This window comes from Schistocerca gregaria, chromosome 6 (assembly GCF_023897955.1).
Source record: "Schistocerca gregaria isolate iqSchGreg1 chromosome 6, iqSchGreg1.2, whole genome shotgun sequence".
Classification (NCBI taxonomy): Eukaryota; Metazoa; Arthropoda; class Insecta; order Orthoptera; family Acrididae; genus Schistocerca; species Schistocerca gregaria.
Window position 1 is genome coordinate 487,876,061 of NC_064925.1, and position 24,370 is coordinate 487,900,430.

General features: G+C 42.4%; 1 protein-coding gene across 1 annotated transcript in view; it reads left to right on the top strand.

The window, feature by feature from the left end:
- The first annotated feature begins 1,440 nt into the window (after nucleotides 1–1,440).
- The window catches only part of LOC126278585 (dipeptidase 1-like), a 272,315-nt gene continuing 249,385 nt past the window's right edge, over nucleotides 1,441–24,370 (top strand). The window contains exon 1 of the mRNA XM_049978797.1: nucleotides 1,441–1,519. Within this exon, the coding sequence (XP_049834754.1) occupies nucleotides 1,516–1,519 (4 nt within the window). The 5' untranslated portion in view covers nucleotides 1,441–1,515. The remainder of the gene's footprint in view (nucleotides 1,520–24,370) is intronic.

Consider the following 24,370-nt stretch of genomic DNA (forward strand, 5'->3'; position numbering starts at 1 on the left):
ACGCTGAAACTCCACATCTAACTTCTTGTTTCAAAGTTTTAAAACGGACTAATTCGGACTCATATTGCAGTTCGCGACATGCAACTGTTAACTGTGTGTTATGCTGGAGCGTAACGCTCTGGCCCTGGGTGCGACAAGATTTATGTCAGCAGTGACAAAGCAGAGTGATGTATCTCAGCTCCGAGTAGTGGCATGCTGTTGCAAAGTCTAGTTCAGCTGTCCTATGTCACACAGGTAAGCCGATTATTACGGTCACAATTGAATATTGTTTTGTGTACTTAGGAAAAGTGTTTGTCTGTTCAATTATCGTTCAGTGAAAGAATAAGTGATTTGGTATAGATTCAGATGTCATTTCATTCTATGGATATGTAGGTGTTTTGCATTAGTGGTCTAAATATTGAGTGTATTCACCTGTGGTATGTTAGATGCATTGGATTGATGATTGAATTTCATTTGCGCAATAATTTAGGTAAGTTCTTTAAACACAGAAGCTCGATAAGCAGTACGCGTTTAGCCACTAGTGAGCGTAAAGTTACATTACGCAAACAGTCAGATTAAAGTCTGCAGATCTGTCTTACAAGCTAAATTTAAAAAAATTCTTCTTTGAAATGATAGCACGAGTATAAAAGCACAAGCTGAAAAGTTACACTTACACCTTCACACAAGCAGGACAGTTTAAACCAGAAAACTTACAAATTACATACAGATGAAGAAAATTTCTTCGAGCAGGACACCTATCAGAATGGAGATGCACTAAAGAAGTAGAAAAGGAGCTGGGTAGAGAGATAATATCAATATGTAAGTCAAGGCGGTATATAAAATTTTTATCTATTATTTCTTTTTTTAATAGTCAGCCGAAAGTTAAATTAAGAATAGCCCCAGTATTCTGCGGTAGCGCATAAACTAAACAAATAGTAACAAATTCAATGCATGGCTCCATCTCCCTAGGTGGCACATAAGGATACGTATCACTATTTAGAACAAATCAAATTTACATATTTCTCATACAAAAAAAAGTCACATGACAGCATAGCTATTATAGCGAAAGGCCTCGATTATCAATGTGAAACTACGGGGCCCAAGCTAAAATCAGGAATGAAAACGAACACACTGAAAAATTACGCATTAAGAAACAAAAGATATGCATTATTTATTTTGTCTGTCCCTTAAAAATTTCCGCCTTTTACAGAAATCTCAAAAAATACAAAAAGGCGCAAACTAAAAATTCTATTGGACTATGAGGAATCTAAGCGTCTAACTGTCTTTGCTGCTTCGTAACACTTCAGGACAACACTTTACAAGGAGAACGCCCTTTCTACGCAGCTTGATTACAGAGATGTTCATTCACGACAGCGGCGACTCGTCTTGACTGCGTGAGCAGCGAATAACACAGATAAGGCATGCTGGCTGTTTTAACACTCAGTGCAATTCTTATCAGGTGCCTGAATCCTCCGCGCCGTATAAGCGGCGCCACATAGCCTCACGGCATCAGTTGTTGGCGAAACACCACTCGCGATGGGTGAGTAACTCCGTCGCTATTCGCACCTGTACCTGCTCATAAGTCGCTATCCACAACTTATAGGGGCAACGCTGTCTTAAACCTTAGGCATTCTACTCCTAAAGTGGCTGCCTTATTAACTATTACTCATCGTTTTCTGAGAAACAAGAAGGAAAAGCTGTATTCACAACAGCTGATAGTAGTCCTGCATTAAGATATCAGGTGTGATGCCGCTGGGAACTAATTTGCTTAGTGTCCCACAAGGTTCCATCTTAGGACCCTTAATTCTTGTTGCTGATATTAATAACCGTTCATCGGAAAAACTGTCAGATGCCAAGATCGTTTTGTTTGCAGATGATACAATCGTTGCAATAAATATCAATAGCAATTTGAACAACATAAATAAGTGTTTTAACGATTTTTCTGTTTGATGATGCTTGGCTATAGTACCCAGTTAATTACCTCACTTACCTCAGTATATTATGTATATACATGTTTCTGCGAGTTTATTAATGCTTATTAACTGAAAATATGTTTCAGCTTTCTCTAATTTCCAACTGTAAGGGCTATTTCATTTAAAATCTGAGGAAGGAACATTAATATATCACTTTTTTCTTTGTAAATATGCAACAGATATTTTTGTTTCATGATGTGTTCCACATTCTTGGATATCTCTTCACTACGGGTCTACAGGAAAAAAAAAGTGAATCTAATCACGAAATGATTGCGTGAAATGGCATAGCAATTAAGACGCTGGACATGCTATTGGGAGCAGAGTGGTTCAGATATCCGCCAAGTCATCAAGCTTCATGATTTCGTCATATTGGTAAATTCCTTTGATAATCGGAGGCCGACATTCTTCCTGATCCTCTCCAAACTGGGTTTAGGTGTCATTACGTTGTCGTCGAAGGGATGGTAAAAACTTATTTTGTTTTCCACGAAACAAATAGAACACTTGGTGTTAACATCTCTCTGCTGTCTTCCCATAACGTTTTCACTACGTCAAAATACATTTCAAATTTGCAGTTTAATCATCAGTCGGTATCTGAAGAACTTTATTGCTATGTCATCGTGCCACAAATGCGAATCTGTAGGAACTGTAGTGAATTAGTAATTATAATTCGTGGAATTAGAGTGATATACATACAGAGTTGCACAAGAAGATATGAAGAATTTAGTAAAAACTTGTAATATTGCTCCTAATTTTTCTGATATGCGGAGCGGAAATAGCAAAGTTTCTACATGCCAAATCCAAAATTTGTCAGGAGAATCAAACATTAATGTAGCTCTTTTTATACATAACTCATTTCTATCGAAAAAACTGAGAAGGTATTCTAACACTACGCAATTACGCTGCCCACCTTATCACTGAAAAAAATACTGAGAAAAATTAGACGACGTTCTAACTTTCATACCAGGGAACTGACTGTGCCAAATTTTTTATTTAACCGACAGGTTTTTACTTGCGATTCTACAAGGACAGAAATGTAGCAGAATTTTAATTAGTAGAATTGTCGTCAACAAAAACCATTTCTCATTCTTTTAAATTTTATACGAGAAAATAACATTATCAAATTCAAGAACAAAATTCTCTCAGCATTGACTTCTGTTTTTTACACCATTCCCGTTAAACTGTCTGTTGATGAAGAAATGGGGGGATCGCCAAAGGGTCTTTCTGTTGTGCCGCTGATAAATATGGCTGGTCTTTCAGATGAAGTACTTCATGGTATAGATCTGCCACGGTTTATCCTCTTTGAGAAGATTCCATTTTTCAGTGGCACAGTAAGAATTTTCATATAGTTATTTGAGATGGATCAGTGTGGGACTCTTTAATCATACTACATTTGGATAGATTATACTCCTGAATTAACAACAATGTTTCAGCAGCATTCTTAAAATCAAAGAAGTTAGTTGTATGCTTTAGAATTACAATGGAGTGGCTCATAGCTTCAGCTTACTCAACAGGTTTGGGTAAATCTTACGGAACACAGGCTTTGCTCACCCTTCTTCGTTACTTTCCAATTGCAAAATCTCTGACTCAGCTCAAAAAGCTGCGCTTACTCGCCAAAAACTTGTAAGCTATCTCTTCAAACCACACCAGGCTAAATGAAGGGTACCCCGACGCACGGCACTTGGTACTCCACTGGGAAGCACTGTTTGCACAAAGATCATGCCCCATCTAGCACTGAATGACTGACCTATTTTCTCCGTGATTTGGCACTCCCAACACGCCTGGAGACACGCACCAGAGTACCGAATACACAGTAGCACTGAAAACGTGCGCTGCAAAACAAATGGCAGTTAGAACGTTTCCCTCTTCCACTCTTTGTATAAAGATTGAACCCCCGATAATGAAGCTGTGACTTGGCAATACACACTGACGTAGAAAAACGTTATCGAAAAGACAACAGTCAGATTTTACTGTTATACTGTCCATTTATATCACTGCCGCGGCCAACAATTGCCAATCTGGCTACCGTGAAATTCACGGAACAAATCATGCCTCCAGAATGAGATTTTCACTCTGCAGCGGAGTGTGCGCTGATATGAAACTTCCTGGCAGATTAAAACTGTGTGCCCGACCGAGACTCGAACTCAGGACCTTTGCCTTTCGCGGGCAAGTGCTCTAGTTTGGAAGGTAGGAGACGGATACTGGCAGAAGTAAAGCTGTGAGTAGCTGGCGTGAATCGTGTTTCGGTAGCTCAGTTGGTAGAGCACTTGCCCGCGAAAGGCAAAGGTCCCGAGTTCGAGACTCGATCGGGCACACAGTTTTAATCTGCCAGGAAGTTTCAAATCATGCCTGTAAATTTTTTGCGGAAATGCTAAAATCAGCTTTGCACTTACGTAAGACAGACCTTTACGAGGCTGGTGATTATTCTTAGTATTTTCACGAAGAACGTGTGTAGATCGCAATGTGTTTAATATTCCGTAACACATAAGAAGGAATAATAAACATACTGCGATCCAGAGAACTTTTATGAGGAACCATTTTAATTATTACGCAATGAATTATCCACAATGGAATGAAATGAATGAGTAGATGGGGATAATATCAACGGAGATGCAACGGTACGAAATGATACAGGTGCAAACTGCCCATATAAGTTGAAACTGCCATGTAATTAACATGCAATGAAATTTAAATATTCGATAGACCGGTACACTTTAAAATCTGTGACGAACCAGTACACGTCTCCGGATTTTAATTTCACCAACGAGAAACGACTGGAAAACACTGAAGCATGCAAAGTACAAAACTGATTTTTTTTTACCCTCTCGATCAGTCTTACAGAAGGATTGCAATATAATAAAGAGATGTGAGTAATTTTGTTTTAGAGTTAGTCGAGCTCGTGGGAGCATGAATAATTCATGAGACAGCCGTAGCAGCAAGTCAATCAAATTTGGTAGCCAGCTGACACTAGTGTGCAAATGGAAGCAAGTGTACATGTAAAATAGAGTGTTGTGGCACTTTTTAGTTAATTATTTTTATCATAGTTCATTTACACATTTTCTGTTAAAATAGTGTGGAACAAGATAATTTACAGACAATGGCTCTGCAAAGAATAAAGATAAGCGCGAGGCGTGATAGAGCATCCCAAACGCAAATTAACGTGAATAATACTTGTATATGCCTAAGTTATATTAACTTATATGTTGTTATAATTACGTTGAGTCTACATGACTACCTATAACGCTCAGATAACAACTGCATTGTCAGCTGAAATCTAGATCTGCATTAAAAGGATACAAGATATTTCGACCGATGCTAACCGTCTTTTTGTCGTGAATTATGTTGTTGTTGTTGTTGTTGTTGTTGTGGTGTCATCGCGAAGACGGGTTTGGTACAGTCTCCAAGCTAGTCTGTCCTTTAGCGAGTTCTTCATCTTTGCATGAATATTGTGACCTACGTTCTTCTGACGTCTACGTTGGTGCCATTCTACAATTTTCTCCCTCCTGCACATCACACCTTTACTATACTGAGAATTCCTAGTTTCATGCAGATGCTTCCTATCGAGTAATCGCTTTTTTTTAGTCAAGTTGTGCCATACACTCTTTTCTCCACAGACGATCCAGTACCTTGTCTTTAGTCAACTGACCTATATAATTCTCTACATTCTTTTATAGTACCACTGTAAAAGTTGCTACTCTTTTCATATGCGGACTGTCTATAGTAGACGTTTAACTTTCGTACAAGGCTACACATCCGACAAAACCTTTCAGAATAGATTTTCCAACATTTAATTTTATACATTTATGTTAGTAATATACATTTCTTCTCGGAGACGACTTTCTTGCTGTTAGCAGTCTAGGTTTTTAACACTCTCTACTCCAGCCATCATCATTTGTTTTGTTGCCCAAATAGCATATCTCTCGCACTACTTTGTGTCATTTCCTAATTTAATTCCCTGAGCATGGCCTCATCTAAATCTACTGCAGTCCATTACCACTGTTTCACTTTTATTTATGTTTAGCTTATAACCTGTTTTGAAGGCACTACTTATCCTTTTAACAAATGTTCCAACTCCTCCGCCATCTCTAACAGAATTACAATGTCATCGGCAAACTTCATTGTTCTGTTTCTCCTCCCTCCCTTATAATTCTCTTAATATTTTTTTTGTTTCCTTTAAGCTTGCTCACTGTACAGATTAGTTAACATTAGTGATAACCTAAAACTCTGTCTCCTGTATTTTTATCCCTTCTACATTCATAATTTCAGAATGTCTATTCCATTCACACTGTTAATAGCTTTCTCTACACTTACAAATTTTATAAAAGTAGGTTCGTTCTTCTTCATTATATCTTCCAAAATTAGTTGTAGGGTCATTACTGTCTCTCGTGTTTGCACAGATCTCCGGAAGGCAAAATGATCTTCCCGAAGATCGGCTTCTACCAGTCTCTTCTTTCCCCTGTAAATAATTTATTTCGATATTGTACAACGGTAACTGATTAAAGTGGTGGTTCTGTAATATAAATACTTAACAGTACCTGCCTTCTGTGGAACTGGAAAAATTACATTCTTCTTAAAAGTATGTGAGTACCTCGGACCAGGTGGAACAGTTTTGCCATATTTCATTTTCGCAAGGGTTTCAATAACATCCAGTAAATGTCGTCTACTCGAGCTGACTTGTTTTGACTTATGTCTTTCACTGCTCTGTCAGATTGTTCTCATTGTGTTGTATCTCTCATCTCAACTACTTCCTCTTTCCTTTCCATCTCTTTCTGTAACACGCTCCAAGTTTCTTACTCTTTTACAAACGTTTTTTATATTACTTCTATCCTTCAGCTTTAGTTTTTATTTAGTACTGGCTTGTTATCAGAGCTCTTGGAATTCATACAGTTGTTACTCATTTCTTAAGAGGTGACTTTAAACTACGGCATCTATCTTCGGAATAGTCCTACAGACTTCAACTGCTTTGAAATTCTATCTTTCCATTGTACATTTTATGACCACACCCGTTTTCCAGTTTCATTTTAAGTAATTCTGTGTTTTCTTACATCAATAAGATTCAATATCTAGTGTGTTATCCAAGGATTTCTGTTTGCCCTTTTGATTGTCAACTTCCTTCGCTGTTCTATCCGTCAGTGCTACCTAGTCTTATTCTATTGCATTCCATTCCCTTCTTCTGTCAATCGTTATCTAACGGTCCTCTGAAACATTCAACAACAATTTGTTCTTTCAAGTAATCCATCCCTCACGCCCTTGATTATCTCTGTTCTGTAAATTTCTTCACATAGCAAATTATTACAGCCAGATTCCACGTCTAGTCCTTTAACTACAGTCCTGGAAATTGAAATAAGAACACCGTGAATTCATTGTCCCAAGAAGGGGAAACTTTTTTGACACATTCCTGGGGTCAGATACATCACATGATCACACTGACAGAACCACAGGCACATAGACACAGGCATAAGAGCATTCACAATGTCGGCACTAGTACAGTGTATATCCACCTTTCGCAGCAATACAGGCTGCTATTCTCCCATGGAGACGATCGTAGAGATGCTGGATGTAGTCCTGAGGAACGGCTTGCCATGCCATTTCCACCTGGCGCCTCAGTTGGATCGGCGTTCGTGCTGGACGTACAGACCGCGTGAGACGACGCTTCATCCAGTCCCAAACATGCTCAATGGCGGACAGATCCGGAGATCTTGCTGGCCAGGGTACTTGACTTACACCTTCTAGAGCACGTTGGGTGGCACGGGATACATGCGGACGTGCATTGTCCTGTTGGAACAGCAAGTTCCCTTGCCGGTCTAGGAATGGTAGAACGATGGGTTCGATGACGGTTTGGATGTACCGTGCACTATTCAGTGTCCCCTCGACGATCACCAGAGGTGTACGGCCAGTGTAGGAGATCGCTCCCCACACCATGATGCCGGGTGTTGGCCCTGTGTGCCTTGGTCGTATGCAGTCCTGATTGTGGCGCTCACCTGCACGGCGCCAAACACGCATACGACCATCATTGGCACCAAGGCAGAAGCGACTCTCATCGCTGAAGACGACACGTCTCCATTCGTCCCTCCATTCGCGCCTGTCGCGACACTACTGGAGGCGGACTGCACGATGTTGGGGCGTGAGCGGAAGACGGCCTAACGGTGTGAGGGACCGTAGCCCAGCTTCATGGAGACGGTTGCGAATGGTCCTCGCTGATACCCCAGGAGCAACAGTGTCCCTAATTTGCTGGGAAGTGGCGGTGCGGTCCCCTACGGCACTGCGTAGGATCCTACGGTCTTGGCGTGCATCCGTGCGTCGCTGCGGTCCGGTCCCAGGTCGACGGGCACGTGCACCTTCCACCGACCACTGGCGACAACATCGATGTACTGTGGAGACCTCACGCCCCACGTGTTGAGCAATTCGGCGGTACGTCCACCCGGCCTCCCGCATGGCCACTATACGCCCTCGCTCAAAGTCCGTCAACTGCACATATGGTTCACGTCCACGGTGTCGCGGCATGCTACCAGTGTTAAAGACTGCGATGGAGCTCCGTGTGCCACGGCAAACTGTCTGACACTGACGGCAGCGGTGCACAAATGCTGCGCAGCTAGCGCCATTCGACGGCCAACACCGCGGTTCCTGGTGCTTCCGCTGTGCCGTGCGTGTGATCATTGCTTGTACAGCCCTCTCGCAGTGTCCGGAGCAAGTATGGTGGGTCTGACACACCGGTGTCAATGTGTTCTTTTTTCCATTTCCAGGAGTGTATTCAGAAATTTAAAATATGGTTTTAAGCTCTGTCTTACCGCTATATAATCTACCTAAATAAATAATTTATACACGATAACTTTGGTTGTGCCTCATGGCACAGGATTACGCGGTTCCAGACTGAAGCGCCTGGAACTGCTCGGCCACAACGGCCGGGTTTATACTAAGTTCAGCGTGAGTGACAAAGCTCGCAGTGTTTCGAAAGCTTAAAGAGCACGTCCTAGGACTTCATTAGTGATGAAGCGGTGCAAGCACAGATGCTGTTGTGGCTTAGTGAACAAAATCAAAACTTTCTACAGTAACGGTATCTACAAACTGGTGTCTTTTCATCAGTTTGTTTTGCAGCTTCTTGTATTGGCCGTGTATGCAGTTAAATTGTTGGATGTGAGGTGCGCCAGTTATGCAAAACACCGATTTTTCTCAGTACCCAACATGTTCTGGCACCACTGTGCATCATCAGTGGGTTTTCGTATTTATTAGTTTTCATCAAATGTAAATAATAAATGAAAAATGAAGACTAAAAATGTAGAAAGGGATAGAGATTGTTTTATTTAGAAGGCTTTAATAGTTTTTATACAAAAACTGGAGACATTACATTCCAGCGCGCACGCATAGAAATACAGCATCACCCACTTCGTTGGTTACAGTATTTCTTAAAGTAATTATCCGAAATCATCCTGTGACTCTGTGTCTTTGTAGGCAGACAACAATCTATCACGATTGTTGAGAATCAGCGTGGGTTTCGCATCGCCGTGGAGGTACTGCAGGGCTCAGAATGTAACGGAGCTGTCGAACAGGAAGATTAAACTGTCCATAATTGATGTCAGAATGACTACTTTAAATAATGAAGCTAAATTTTGGACGAAACACATTACAAAAGCTTTGTAACGCTTTTGTCACGTGAAAGTAAATTAATACACAGACAGATTCGTGTGATGAAAGTCCATCACATACAAAAAAGTTTTGTCAACGGGTTATTTGAAGAAGTGCAGGAAAAACTTTTGAAGTTCAGTACGAGTTTAGAACAGGGTCCCATCAGAATATTGACATTAAGCGCTTTCGGGCTTGGCTAGCGGTTAGATGGGTCACTGCCAGACCTGGCTAGCAGAGTGCACTCAGCCCTTGTGGGGCCGATTGAGGACCTACTTGACTAAGAAGTAGCAGCTCCGATCACGAAAGCTGACACCGGCCGGCAGACAAGTGTGCTGATCACATTTGCCTCCACATCCATATGCAGTTACGCCTATCAACTGAGGATGACACAGCGGTTGGTCGGTACCGTTTAGCCTTCCGAGGCCTGTTCCGACGGAGTTAAATAACGCATTACAGAATCAAATGTGATTTTCTACTTGATAACGGGAAAAGAGATAAAGGGAAAACAGAGTTTGGACCTGGAGATAACCTGCCACGAAAAGTAATAGTAAACATTGTGTGTAGTGATGTGATATAGAGATATTTTCTCCAAATTCAATTCCTTTTCTCAGTATCTACTATTCAGTCTATCCCCCTAATGTTCTGGATTCTTCTAGTACAACTTCTCCAAATCTTAGGTTATTTTCTTGCCTCTACTGTTTATTGCCCATGTTTCACTTGAACATAAGGTTCACTTCAAACAAAAGTTTCCAAAAGGTTTTCTAACACAGAAAATATATTCTATAACATTGCTCTCTTTTCCAGGAACTTTTATCTTGCAGTCAGCAAACAACATTCTTTATTCTCTCTATTTCAGCCATCATCAGTTGGTTCAAATGGCTCTGAGCACTATGGGACTTAACATCTATGGTCATCAGTCCCCTAGCACTTAGAACTACTTAAACCTAACTAACCTAAGGACAGCACACAGCACCCAGTCATTACGAGGCAGAGAAAATCCCTGAACCCCGCCGGGAATCGAACCCGGGAACCGGGGCGTGGGAAGCGAGAACGCTACCGCACGACCACGAGCTGTCGACTCATCATCACTTATTTCGCTGAATTTTCTCCATAATACATGCAGCTGAACTCTGTGACTGTTCCTTTACAGAGTGTAGAGTAATATTCACCCTGAAACTTCCTGGCAGATTAAAAGTGTGTGCCAGACCGAAACTAGACCTCGGGACCTTTGCCTTTCGCGGGAAAGTACTCTACGATCTGAGCTACCCAAGCACGACTCACGCACCCTTCTCACAGCTTGTCTTCTGCCAGTACCTCGTTTTCTACCTTCCAAACTTTACAGTAGCTGTCCTGAGAACCTTGCAAAACTAGCACACCTGAGAGAAAGGCTATTGGAGAGCTACAGCCTGGGGGATGTTTCCAGAATGAGAAATTCACCCTAACTATTTTGCTGTTCAAATGGCAATACTCTCATTTCCGCAATGTTGCGAACGTTTCTTGTTAATACAAAGAGCGGATCGAGTCTAAGAATTGCTTTTCTTTTGGTTATGTAAAGTGACAGCGTTGAACTCTAAGATCGTTAATAATTATTTATCGCCTTTCCTTCGGGTAATAGATGGTTTCCGAGAAGGTTATTGTTGTAATAACATTTTTTTATAAAATAATTGCACGTTACACTAATTTCTGAAGATAGGTTTTTATACAGGTTTCAGGTTGCACATGCGAAAGCAGAACTACTTTTTTTTTTTAGGCTCAGCTCGAAACTGAGAAATAGTACTGATACTGGTTCTTTAATATGTGATTAGGTCGCATAAATAAAAACTCATCGTTGTTTAAGTGAAACATTGCTATTTGTGAATCACTCGCTATGGTTTGGTTGGAGCAAGTCGTTCTCCTGCGTAGGTAGTTTTCATTGAAAGATAATCACTTTACTTAATTACGTCTCCTTGGGTATTTTCAAGTTACCTCTATTACTTACATCACAGTAAAAAACTGCAAGCATATGGCATCTTAAATTCCATCTGTGTAGAGGAAGCAACATCTGCTGGCATCCTTGACATCGGTTTTACGTCGTACATTCCTTATATAAACTAGTGGAACGACAATTGCCCGAGTCCTACCTATGCTACCCGGATACTGGAGAGCTCTCTACATTAAAAAAAAATATTGAAAGTGTTAAAACTTGAAAATCTAAAATCAATAAAATAAACCGTTGTGTCACCAACCACCATTAGTTTATATAAAGAATGTATGAATATAACCCACGTTTCTTTTGGGATGCTATGAAAATGATCTTTCTCTCACCCTTAAACTTTTGCAGGTGGTGGAGGGTTGTACGTTGTTGTTTGAAGGCTACTAGACGGCCAGAGTGGCCGTGCGGTTCTAGGCGCTGTAGTCTGGAACCGAGCGACCGCTACGGTCGCAGGCTCGAATCCTGCCTCGGGCATGGATGTGTGTGATGTCCTTAGGTTAGTTAGGTTTAATTAGTTCTAAGTTCCAGGCGACTGATGATCCCAGAAGTTAAGTCGCAAAGTGCTCAGTGCCATTTGAACCATTTTTGAAGGCTTCTCTTTGGGCAATCATGATGCATGAGTATCAGTTGACTGTAATTCGATAGTTGGATGGCTGCCGCCGATGTGGTTGCCGTTGGGTTTAACAGATAGCGCCTAAGACGTTTGTGTACGCGAGCTGATCACAGGGTTTTAGTTTATGACGGATAATGTTGGTCATATTTAATTTGGTGGTATTCTTATTGAGATTTGAGAGCATGAAAGGTTTATACATGATGGAACTCCCTCCCTTCCCACCCCCTATTATTTATTTTATTTTGACATATGGTTTGAGTTGTACTTCGTGCCACTACTGGCTACTGGCACAGTACGGCAATGTAACAAATTTTGGAGTTTTTTTTTTTAATCTTTTAGTGTTAACGTGTACGGAAGTACTATTCCGATTGCTAGTCGTAATTACATCCGGTCTGATGTTAAATTCTGAGTATATTATTATTAAATAACAGGTGAACGCATGGAGCACATGACCATGCAGTGCCACCTACCTAGGGCGCTTCGCTGCTAGTTGACTTGTTTAGCGTCAGTATGCGCTCTGCTTCAAGACTGCTTGTACCGCACTCATATGTTCGACACTTTCTTTGAGTTGTCAAGGCTGTACGCCTGATTGGCTAGAAAGGAGTTGAAGTTTGTGGTATGTAACTCATATGAACAGATCCAATTTTCTGTAACCCTGAGACGTGTTGAGTGTGCTGTTCACTAATATTTTGTACATTTTTGTAACAGATGTCTGAAGATGGGTGTAATTCCGAAACGCGTAATATGTTCTAATAAAAGAGTCAATTTAACACCTCGTGATTTTATTGCGATTGTACAGCGCTGGTTGCCAATTATTATCTTGACAACGGTTTTATACAACCATCGTACTCTGGTGTGCAAAACTTAAGGACGAAAAGATCTTTCATGTGATTTATCAATGCCAAGCAACGTAGCTCACTGAAACTTGCACCGCACATAGGAAGAACTGCAACAGTATAGTTCAGAAGGTAAGTGTCAGAAATACGTAGTGGGACGAACAGAAACTGCACTTTTAATCAAAGACATTAACACCACTGAATCTGTCGCGGTTCAGGTTGGTCGCCTGGACATTACAGTAGAGTGTGTGATTACCGCGGATGTGTGTTCCCATGCTGGCCGGAAGGTTGATAAGGAGTTCTTGTGGTTGTACGTTCCGTTCTACCACCAACGCTGTAACAACTCCTGGACGGTTCTTGGTTCGTGTGACGTCCTGGAGTACGTTCCCCAACGAATCCCGCACATGCTGGGATTTGTCAGGGGAACGAGCAGGTCGGTCCATTCGTCAAATATCCTCTTATTCCAAGAACGTCTCCCGTACAAACGAAGTCAGGGACGAATGCGCCCCTAAAAAGCCACAGATGGGGAGGAGTACAGTGTCACTTGGTAGTCAGTACTCAAGTGCAACATGGTGCCTTCCTACATTATAACACTTGCACCCCCAAAATGATGAAGTGGACAACGCTGGGAGTACCCTCCTACCACAAGAGTTGGTAACACATAGTGCACTCAGAAACATTGCCGACAATTATGGATTTTATGGTCGAGTATTATGGTGTAGAGAGACATAATTTTGAATGGGTGTACTGACCTCAAATACACACATCCAAAAAAGTTTAGTATACGCCCGTTCCCAGAACTCCTGAAGATAGACGTTGACTGTGGGTATTGTATCACAGACACAGATCCTTCGACTGTTCAGAGATGGTACCAACCCCCCCCCCCCCCCCCAAAGAAAAGATGTAAACAACCATACATGAGCAATGAGAAGCGCCTATTAGACGGAGAGGGTCCGACAGCCGATCAGTTCCACTCATTCCACCAGCAAGGAATTACACGGTTCTTGTTATCTGTAGTTCAACCATGCCTAGACGGTCAATGCCGCGGTTCGATCGCTTCCGCATTGTTACTTTGTGCCATGAAGGGCTCTCAACAAGGGAAGTATCCAGGTGTCTCGGAGTGAACCAAAGCGATGTTGTGGAGATACAGAGAGACAAGAACTGTCGATGACATGCCTCGCTCAGGCCGCCCTAGGGCTACTACTGCAGTGGATGACCGCTACCTGCAGATTATGGTTCGGAGGAACCCTGACAGCAACTCCACCAATGGTTTTCGTGCAGCCACAGGACGTCGTGTTACGATTCAAACTGTGAGCAACAGGCTGCATGATGCCCAACTTCACTCCCGACGTCCATGGCGGGGTCCATCTTTGCAAGCCACGACACCACGCAGCGCGGTGCACACGGGCCCAACAACATGCCGAATGGACCACTGAGGATTGGCATCACGTTCCCTTCACCGATGAGTTTCTCACATGCCTTCAACCAGACAATCGTCAGAAACGTGTTTGGAGTCAACCCGGTCACGCAGAACGCCTTACACACACTGTCCAGCGAATGCAAAAAGGTGGAGGTTACCTGCTGTTTTGGGGTGGCATTATGTGAGGCCGAAGTACGCGTGCTGGTAGTCATGGAATGAGCCGTAACGGCTGTACGGTACGTGAATGCCATCCCCAGATCGTTAGTGCAACCATATCGGCAGCATATTGGCGAGGCATTTGTCTTCATGGACGACAATGCGCGCTCCCATCGTACACACCTTGTGAATGACTTCCTTCAGAATAACGACATTACACGACCAGAGTGGCCAGCATGTTCTCCAAACATAAACCCTACCGAACATGCTTGGGATAGATTGAAAAGGGCCATTTATGTACGACGTGCCCTACCAACCACTCTGTGAGATCTACGCCGAATCGCCGTTGAGAAGTGGAACAATCTGGACGATTAGTGCCTTGATAAACTTGTGAATAGTATGCCACGACGAATACAGGCATGTATCAATTCAAAAAATAATGGTTCAAATGGGTCTGAGCACTGTTGTTGTTGTTGTTGTTGTCTTCAGTCCTGAGACTGGTTTGATGCAGCTCTCCACGCTACTCTATCCCGTGCAAGCTTCTTCATCGCCCAGTACCTACCGCAAACTACATCCTTCTGAATCTGCTTAGTGTATTCATCTCTTGGTCTCCCTCTACGATTTTTACCCTCCACGCTGCCCTCCAATGCTAAATTTGTGATCCCTTGATGCCTCAAAACATGTCCTACCAACCGATCCCTTCTTCTAGTCAAGTTGTGACACAAACTTCTCTTCTCCCCAATCCTATTCAATACCTCCTCATTAGTTACGTGATCTACCCATCTAATCTTCAGCATTCTTCTGTAGCACCACATTTCGAAAGCTTCTATTCTCTTCGTGTCCAAACTAGTTATCGTCCATGTTTCACTTCCATACATCGCTACACTCCAAACCAATACTTTCATAAACGACTTCCTGATACATAAATCTATATTCGATGTTAACAAATTTCTCTTCTTCAGAAACGCTTTCCTTGCCATTGCCAGTCTACATTTTATATCCTCTCTACTTCGACCATCATCAGTTATTTTACTTCCTAAATAGCAAAACTCCTTTACTACTTTAAGTGTCTCATTTCCTAATCTAATTCCCTCAGCATCACCCGATTTATTTTGACTACATTCCATTATCCTCGTTTTGCTTTGTTGATGTTCATCTTATATCCTCTTTTCAAGACACTGTCCATTCCGTTCAACTGCTCTTCCAAGTCCTTTGCCGTCTCTGACAGAATTACAATGTCATCGGCGAACCCCCCAAATTTTTATTTCTTCTCCATGAATTTTAATACCTACTCCAAATTTCTCTTTTGTTCCCTTTACTGCTTGCTCAATATACAGATTGAATAACATCGGGGAGAGGCTACAACCCTGTCTCACTCCCTTCCCAACCACTGCTTCCCTTTCATGCCCCTCGACTCTTATGACTGCCATCTGGTTTCCGTACAAATTGTAAATAGCCTTTCGCTCCCTGTATTTTACCCCTGCCACCTTCAGAATTTGAAAGAGAGTATTCCAGTCAACATTGTCAAAAGCTTTCTCTGAGTCTACAGATGCTAGAAACGTAGTTTGCCTTTTCTTAATCTTTCTTCTAAGATAAGTCGTAGGGTAAGTATTGCCTCACGTGTTCCAACATTTCGACGGAATCCAAACTGATCCTCCCCGAGGTCTGCATCTACCAGTTTTTCCATTCGTCTGTAAAGAATTCGCGTTAGTATTTTGCAGCCGTGGCTTATTAAACTGATAGTTCGGTAATTTTCACATCTGTCAGCACCTGCTTTCTTTGGGATTGGAATTATTATATTCTTCTTGAAGTCTGAGGGTATTTCGCCTGTCTCATACATCTTGCTCACCAGCTGGTAGAGTTTTGTCAGGACTGGTTGTCCCAAGGCCGTCAGTAGTTCTAATTGAATGTTGTCTACTCCGGGGGCCTTGTTTCGACTCAGGTCTTTCAGTGCTCTGTCAAACTCTTCACGCAGTATCGTATCTCCCATTTCGTCTTCATCTACATCCTCTTCTATTTCCATAATATTGTCCTCAAGTACATCGCCCTTGTATAAACCTTCTATATACTCCTTCCACCTTTCTGCCTTCCCTTCTTTGCTTAGAACTGGGCTGCCATCTGAGCTCTTGATATTCATACACGTGGTTCTCTTCTCTCCAAAGGTCTCTTTAATTTTCCTGTAGGCAGTATCTATCTTACCCCTAGTGAGATAAGCTTCTACATCCTTACATTTGTCCTCTAGCCATCCCTGTTTAGCCATTTTGCACTTCCTGTCGATCTCATTTTTGAGACGTTTGTATTCCTTTTTGCCTGCTTTATTTACTGCATTTTTATACTTTCTCCTTTCATCAATTAAATTCAATATTCCTTCTATTACCCAAGGATTTCTAGCAGCCCTCGTCTTTGTACCTACTTTATCCTCTGCTGTCTTCACTACTACATCCCTCAGAGCTACCCATTCTTCTTCTACTGTATTTCTTTCCCCTATTCCTGTCAATTGTTCCCTTATGCTCTCTCTGAAACTCTGTACAACCTCTGGTTCTTTCAGTTTATCCAGGTCCCATCTCCTTAACTTCCCACATTTTTGCAGTTTCTTCAGTTTTAATCTACAGGTCATAACCAATAGATTGTGGTCAGAGTCCACATCTGCCCCTGGAAATGTCTTACAACTTAAAACCTGGTTCCTAAATCTCTGTCTTACCATTATATAATCTATCTGATACCTTTTAGTATCTCCAGGGTTCTTCCACGTATACAACGTCTGAGCACTATGGAACTTAATTTCTGAGCTCATCAGTCCGCTAGAACTTAGAACTACTTAAACCTAACTAACCTAAGGAGAACAGATACATTCATGCCTGATACAGGATTCGAACCTGTGACTGTAGCGGTCGCGCGTTTCGAGACTGTAGCGCCTAGCACTGCTCGGCCACTCCGGCCGGCTATCAATGCAAGAGGAGGTGCTACTGGGTATTAGAGGTACCAGTGTGTACAGCAATCTGGACCACCACCTCTGAAGGTCTCGCTGTATGGTGGTACAGCGTGCAATGTGAGGTTTTCAAGAGCAACATAAAAGGCGGAAATGATGTTTATGTTGATCTCTACTCCTATTTTCTGTACAGGTTCCTGAACTCTCGGAACCGAGGCGATGCACAACTTTTCTTCATTTGTGTATTTCATCACAGTACCCTCACCGGTCAGCGCTGTGGTGTCTCTGTGGTCCTTCTCTGTGTTCTTCTATCCGTGAGTTCTTTCGGCCCTCACTTAATTTTTAAGGATGACAATGAGCGACCATATCGAACTGCACAGTGGAGGTGCTCCTGGAACGCGGGTACATTCACCGCATGAATTGCCCTGCCCGTTCCCTTGACTTACGTCTTTCCGAACACGTGTGAAGTGTGTTGGGAAGACATTCCGTAGAACATCCACCGTTGTGGCCACTACGGGAGCACTTTGTACAGCATGCATTGCCGTCCTTAGTCGTCACATGCCTTATTAAAAAAGTCTCGCTTTTTTCAATGTCCAGGATACCATCGTAATCGCGAGCTCAGTGTAATTATTGTCTCTGAATAAAAGTGCCATTTCTGTTGGTCTTATTGTATATGTTTTTCAGTTAGCTTCTGAACTGTACTGTGGCAGATCGTTCTATGTATGGTCCCAGTTTCATCGATCTATGTTGCGTAGCAGTGTCACATCATACAGAAATTACTACCACCCTTACGTTTTGCATATCAGTGTACTTAACGACACAACAATTGTAGATGTGAAGTCGGTATGTATAAAGAGAAAATTTGCTACTCATGTGGGTTTTGTCACTGTTTCAGCGTACACCACAATAAAATACATTTATGTTACATTTGAAATGAAATAACACATCGCGCGGTCAACGGCCTAAAATCAGATTACCACACGTTGACCGCGACATGCGAAGTTGTGTTTGAAATGGGAAACTAATGTATTTTAATGTGGTGTATGTTGCAAAATCCGCAAATGGGTCGCAAATTTTCTCTTTGTACGTACGGGCTTCACATCTAAGAAGTGCCCGCAACTGCCACGGTTGTAACAAATCATTAAGGACGCCATCAGATGTTGCTACTTCCATAGAGATATGTGGAATTTTAAATGTTACGTACTTGTAGTTTTTGCTACAATATAAATTACAAAGAAAGCTTGAAAATGTCAGAAGGGACGAAATTTGCCAATAGCTAAATCATGAAGTATTTAAAATTATAAACAGCCTAACTAGGAAAATGGGTTTCTTCAAGAAATTCGTAGTGGCTATGGCCCCATGTAAACAAAAGCCATTAGTGCTATATGCGTTATGAACAGGAAGGTAGGGCAGAGAATCAGTTACTATGCACAGTTTAGTGATATGGTGGTTCTCATCAGAATCGACAGCAAACACGCATCGACCACGATAATTCAGGTGTACATTCCAACGTCGCAAGCAGAATTCGAGACAGAGAGAGGATGTCAGGATATTGAACTGGTAATTCACTACGTAAAGGGAAACGAAAATCTGGGGGACTGGAATGTGGTTGTAAGGGAAAAAGTAGAAGAAAATTTTACAGAAAAATCTGGGCTTGCTACTAGAAATGAAAGAGGGAAAGACTAATCGAGTTCTGCAATAAACTTGGTTAGCAATAGCGAATACTCTGACAAGAATCATAAGAGGAAGAAGTATACTTGAAACATGGTTACATCGTGTTCAGATAGAGATTCCGAAATCACGTAATGTATTGTAAGGCGTATACGGCATACCCCGGAGCAGATATAGACTCAGATCACAGTTTATTAAAGATGAACGATATGCTGGAGTTTAGTTAGTAGACAGGAGAAATCAATGTACGAAGTCGGATAGGAAATAATAAGGAATGAAGAGATACACTTGGCGTTGTCTAAGGCTATAGGTACTGTGATAAGGAATAATTCAGTAAGCTGTTCTGTTGAAGAGAAATGGACATCCCAATAAAAGGCACTCACAAAAGATGGAAAGAAAAAACATAGGTACGAAGAAACCATGCGTAAAACAAGAAATACGTCACCTGATTGATGAAAGAAGGAAGTAGAAAAAAGTTCAAGGAAATTCGGGAATACATTAATACAGGTCACTTAGGAATGACACAGCTATTAAGCACAGGAAAGCTAAGGCGAAATGGCTGCATGAAAAATATGAAGAATTCGAAAAGTGGTTGTCGGAAGGACAGACTCAGCGTATAGGGAACCCAAAACAAACCCTGGTGAAACTAAAAGCAAAGATGGTAACTTTAAGAGTGAATTTCACTGTTAAAGGCAGAGAATAGAGTGGACAGGTAGAAAGAGTACACTGAAGGCCTCTATGAGAGAGAAAATTTGTCTGATGACGTGATAAAGGAACAAACAGGAATCGATATATAAGAAATAGGGAGCTCAGAATTAATAATCATAATTTGAAAAAGTTTTCGAAGACTTAATATCGAATAAGGCCGAAGGGATAAATAAGATGCCATTAAAATTTCTTACTCACTGCGAGGAAGAGGAAACAATCCGACGGTTCACTTTAGTGCGTGGAACGTATGATGCCTGCGATATACCAGCTGACATTCGGGAGAATAGCATCCACGCAGTTCTGAGGAATGCAAGAGCCGACGAATAAGAGAATTCTCGCAAAATCAGCTTAACAGCTCATGCATCCAAGTTTCTGACAAGAAAGATGACGATCACTTTGACTTTAGCAAAGGTAAAGGCACCAGAGAGGTAATTCTGACCTGGCGGTTAGTAATACAAGCAAGACGAAAGAACACTCAACATACGTTCATAGAATTTTTTGACTTCGAATTAAAGTTGAAGAATGTCGAACGTCGTTCGAAATTCTGAGAAAAATGGGGGCAAACTGCAGGGAAAGATGGGTAATGTTCAATATATACAAGAGATACGAGGGAAAAATAAGAATGGAAGACCAAGAACGAAGTGCTCGCATTAATAAGGGTGTACGGTAGGGTTGTAGTTTTTAGCACCTCCTGTTCAGTATATACACCCAAGAATTAATTAAGGAAATAAAAGAAAGTTTCAAGAATGAAATTAAAACTCAAGGCGAAAGGATATCAGTGGTAAGATCTGCTGACGACATAGCTATCCATAGTGAAAGCGAAGAAGAATTACAGGATCTGCTGAGTGGAATGAACAACTTAATGGGTACAGAATACGGATTAAAAGTAGATCTCTGAAAGACGAAATTAATGAGAAATTGCAAAAATTAGAACAGCGACAAACTTAATATTAGAATTTGTGCTCACGAAGTAAATGAAGGAATTCTCCTACCTAAACAGTAGAATAACCTTTGACGGTCGCAGGCCGGAGTGGCCGAGCGGTTCTAGGCGCTTCAGTCTGGAACCGCGCGACCGCTAAGGGTAGCAGGTTCGAATCCTGCCTCGGGCATGGATGTCCTTAGGTTAGTTAGATTTAAGTAATTCTAAGTTCTATGGGACTGATTACCACAGAAGTTAAGTCCCATAGTACTGAGAGCCATTTGAACAATTTGAATCTTGACCGTCGGAGGAAGAAGGATATCAGAAGTAGCTTATCACTGGCAAAAAGGGCATTCCAGCCAAGTATACTACTATCAACCATTGGCCTTAATTTGAGGAAGAAATTTTTGAGAATGCACGGTTTGAGCAGAGCATTGTACGGTAATGAAACATGGACTGTGGGAAAACAGGAAAAGAATATCATCGCAGCATTTGAGATGTGGTGTTACAGGCGAATGTTGAAAATTAGGTACACTGATAAGGTAAGGAATGAGGAGGCTATGCACGAAATCGTCGAGGAAATGAATTTATGGAAAACATTGACAGGAAGAAGGGACAGTACGGAGGGACATCTGTCAAGATACCAGGGAACAGCTTCCACGGACTAAAAGGATCTGTAGGGGGTGGAAATTGTAGAGGAAGACAGAAACATACGTCAAATAACTGAAGACGTAGGTTGCAAGCACTACTCCGAGATGAAGAGGTTGACCCAGGAGAGGAATTTGTGACGGGCCGTGTCAAACCCGTCATAAGACTAACGACTCCATTTACACTCCTGGAAATTGAAATAAGAACACCGTGAATTCATTGTCCCAGGAAGGGGAAACTTTATTGACACATTCCTGGGATCAGATACATCACATGATCACACTGACAGAACCACAGGCACATAGATACAGGCAACAGAGCATGCACAATGTCGGCACTAGTACAGTGTATATCCACCTTTCGCAGCAATGCAGGCTGCTATTCTTCCATGGAGACGATCGTGGAGATTCTGGATGTAGTCCTGAGGAACGGCTTGCGATGCCATTTCCACCTGGCGCCTCAGTTGGACCAGCGTTCGTGCTGGACGTGCAGACCGCGTGAAAAGACGCTTCATCCAGTACCAAACATGCTCAATGGGGGACAGATCCGGAGATCTTGCTGGCCAGGGTAGTTGACTTACACCTTCTAGAGCACGTTGGGTGGCACGGGATACATGCGGGCGTGCATTGTCCTGTTGGAACAGCAAGTTCCCTTGCCGGTCTAGGAATGGTAGAACAATGGGTTCGATGACGGTTTGGATGTACCATGCACTATTCAGTGTCTCCTCGACGATCACCAGAGGTGTACGGCCAGTGTAGGAGATCGCTCCCCACTCCATGATGCCGGGTGTTGGCCCTGTGTGCCTCGGTCGTATGCAGTCCTGATTGTGGCGCTCACCTGCACGGCGCCAAACACGCATACGACCATCATTGGCACCAAGGCAGAAGCGACTCTCATCGCTGAAGACGACACGTCTCCATTCGTCCCTCCATTCACGCCTGTCGCGACACCACTGGAGGCGGGCTGCACGATGTTGGGGCGTGAGCGGAAGACGGCCTAACGGTGTGCGGGACCGTAGCCTAGCTTCATGGAGACGGTTGCGAATGGTCCTCGCCGATACCCCAGGAGCAACAGTGTCCCTAATTTGCTGGGAAGAGGCGGTGCGGTCTTCTACGGCACTGCGTAGGATTCTACGGTCTTGGCGTGCACCCGTGCGTCGCTGCGGTCCGGTCCCAGGTCGACGGGCACGTGCACCTTCCGCCAACCACTGGCGACAACATCGATGTACTGTGGAGACCTCACGCCCCACGTGTTGAGCAATTCGGCGGAACGTCCACCCGGCCTCCCGCATGGCCACTATACGCCCTCGCTCAAAGTCCGTCAACTGCACATACGGTTCACGTCCACGCTGTCGCGGCATGCTACCAGTGTTAAAGACTGCGATGGAGCTCCGTATGCCACGGCAAACTGGCTGACACTGACGGCGGCGGTGATCAAATGCTGCGCAGCTAGCGCCATTCGACGGCCAACACCGCGGTTCCTGGTGTGTCCGCTGTGCCGTGCGTGTGATCATTGCTTGTACAGCCCTCTCGCAGTGTCCGGAGCAAGTATGGTGGGTCTGACACACCGGTGTCAATGTGTTCTTTTTTCCATTTCCAGGAGTGTATTTTCCTCAAATTATTTTCCTTAAGCTTTAGCCCATGGAGTATTACATATGGAAATTAAAGAAATGTACGTAAAGAGCTTTAAATTTTAAATGACAATGGTATTTGTCTGTTTTCGAGAATAAACGAAGGTTCTACAATCGCACAAATGGTAACTGGGCCTTTTACTCTTTGTTCTCATGTACTATTATTCGTAAAATTCGTGTCTGAACTGATGGAAACAACTTGTAGTCTGACACTGGAACGCATGGAACTGTGTTCCCATAAGCAGAGCTCTTAAAGAACCGCACGAAACGTCCGCCGTTGTCACTGGGGCTCAGCGAGGCGTCAGCACGTTTGCTGCCTTCGAGTGGGGACTGTACTCGCGCAGTGTACACGCGTAATCCGTTATCGCTTATTGCCGGCAGTAAATTTAACAGTCGCAGGCCGCAGTTTGCAAAAGAGCTGTTTGCCCTTGTTACAGGCATCACTTCCTACTGCCCGACTCTTAACTGAGGCAACGCTGTCGTGGCACAAACGTCAGCGAACAACTAGTATTAAATAGATTGTACTTTATGAACAGACGGTCTCTCGGAGACATGACTACAACCTTCTCATGCTCCCAGCTGAGAAAACTGGCCATACACTGAAATTAGTCACTTTTATTCATCTAAACACGTATGAACCTCTAATAGACATTATACACGCCTTGCTACTGATAATGCTATATATTATAGAATAAATAAAAACAAAAAAACGGTCAAATGTTTTAAGTATGATTTGTTGAAAAATATGAGATAAAAAAAAACAAGAAATAAATGACACCTTTTGAATAATGCTCGAAATCATCCATAGCCAGTGAAACTGCACTGTCTACACGATCTGCGAGACAAATAGCTCCTAGTACTCTTCGAAATTGTAAGATTCTAAGTTAAAATATAACTTTGAAGTCTCAATCATCACATTAGCTGTACATGATTTACAGCATTATTCAAAGGGTCGTTTAAAGTTTTGCTGATGTATTTTAATTCTTGCTCTTAGACAGAATATCAAAAAACGTTTAATCTTTCTTCAGGCTTTTTTCCGAAGTTTTTTGAAACTTGAATACTACATCAGTGTAACTTTTTATGCACGACGTAGGCAGGTATTGGAGAGTTGAATATCTTAGCATTTCGTTTACGCAGTCAGCAACAGGTGTTCGGAAAATATTTCAAGTTTTCAACAAATCACTATTTAAGAGTTTCATAATCGCTTGGTTGTGAAAATTCGGACGAAAATTTCTCTCCAATCACTAATTACCCTTTTCTTAATTACCCTCATTACTTCCAAGCATCTAAATTCCT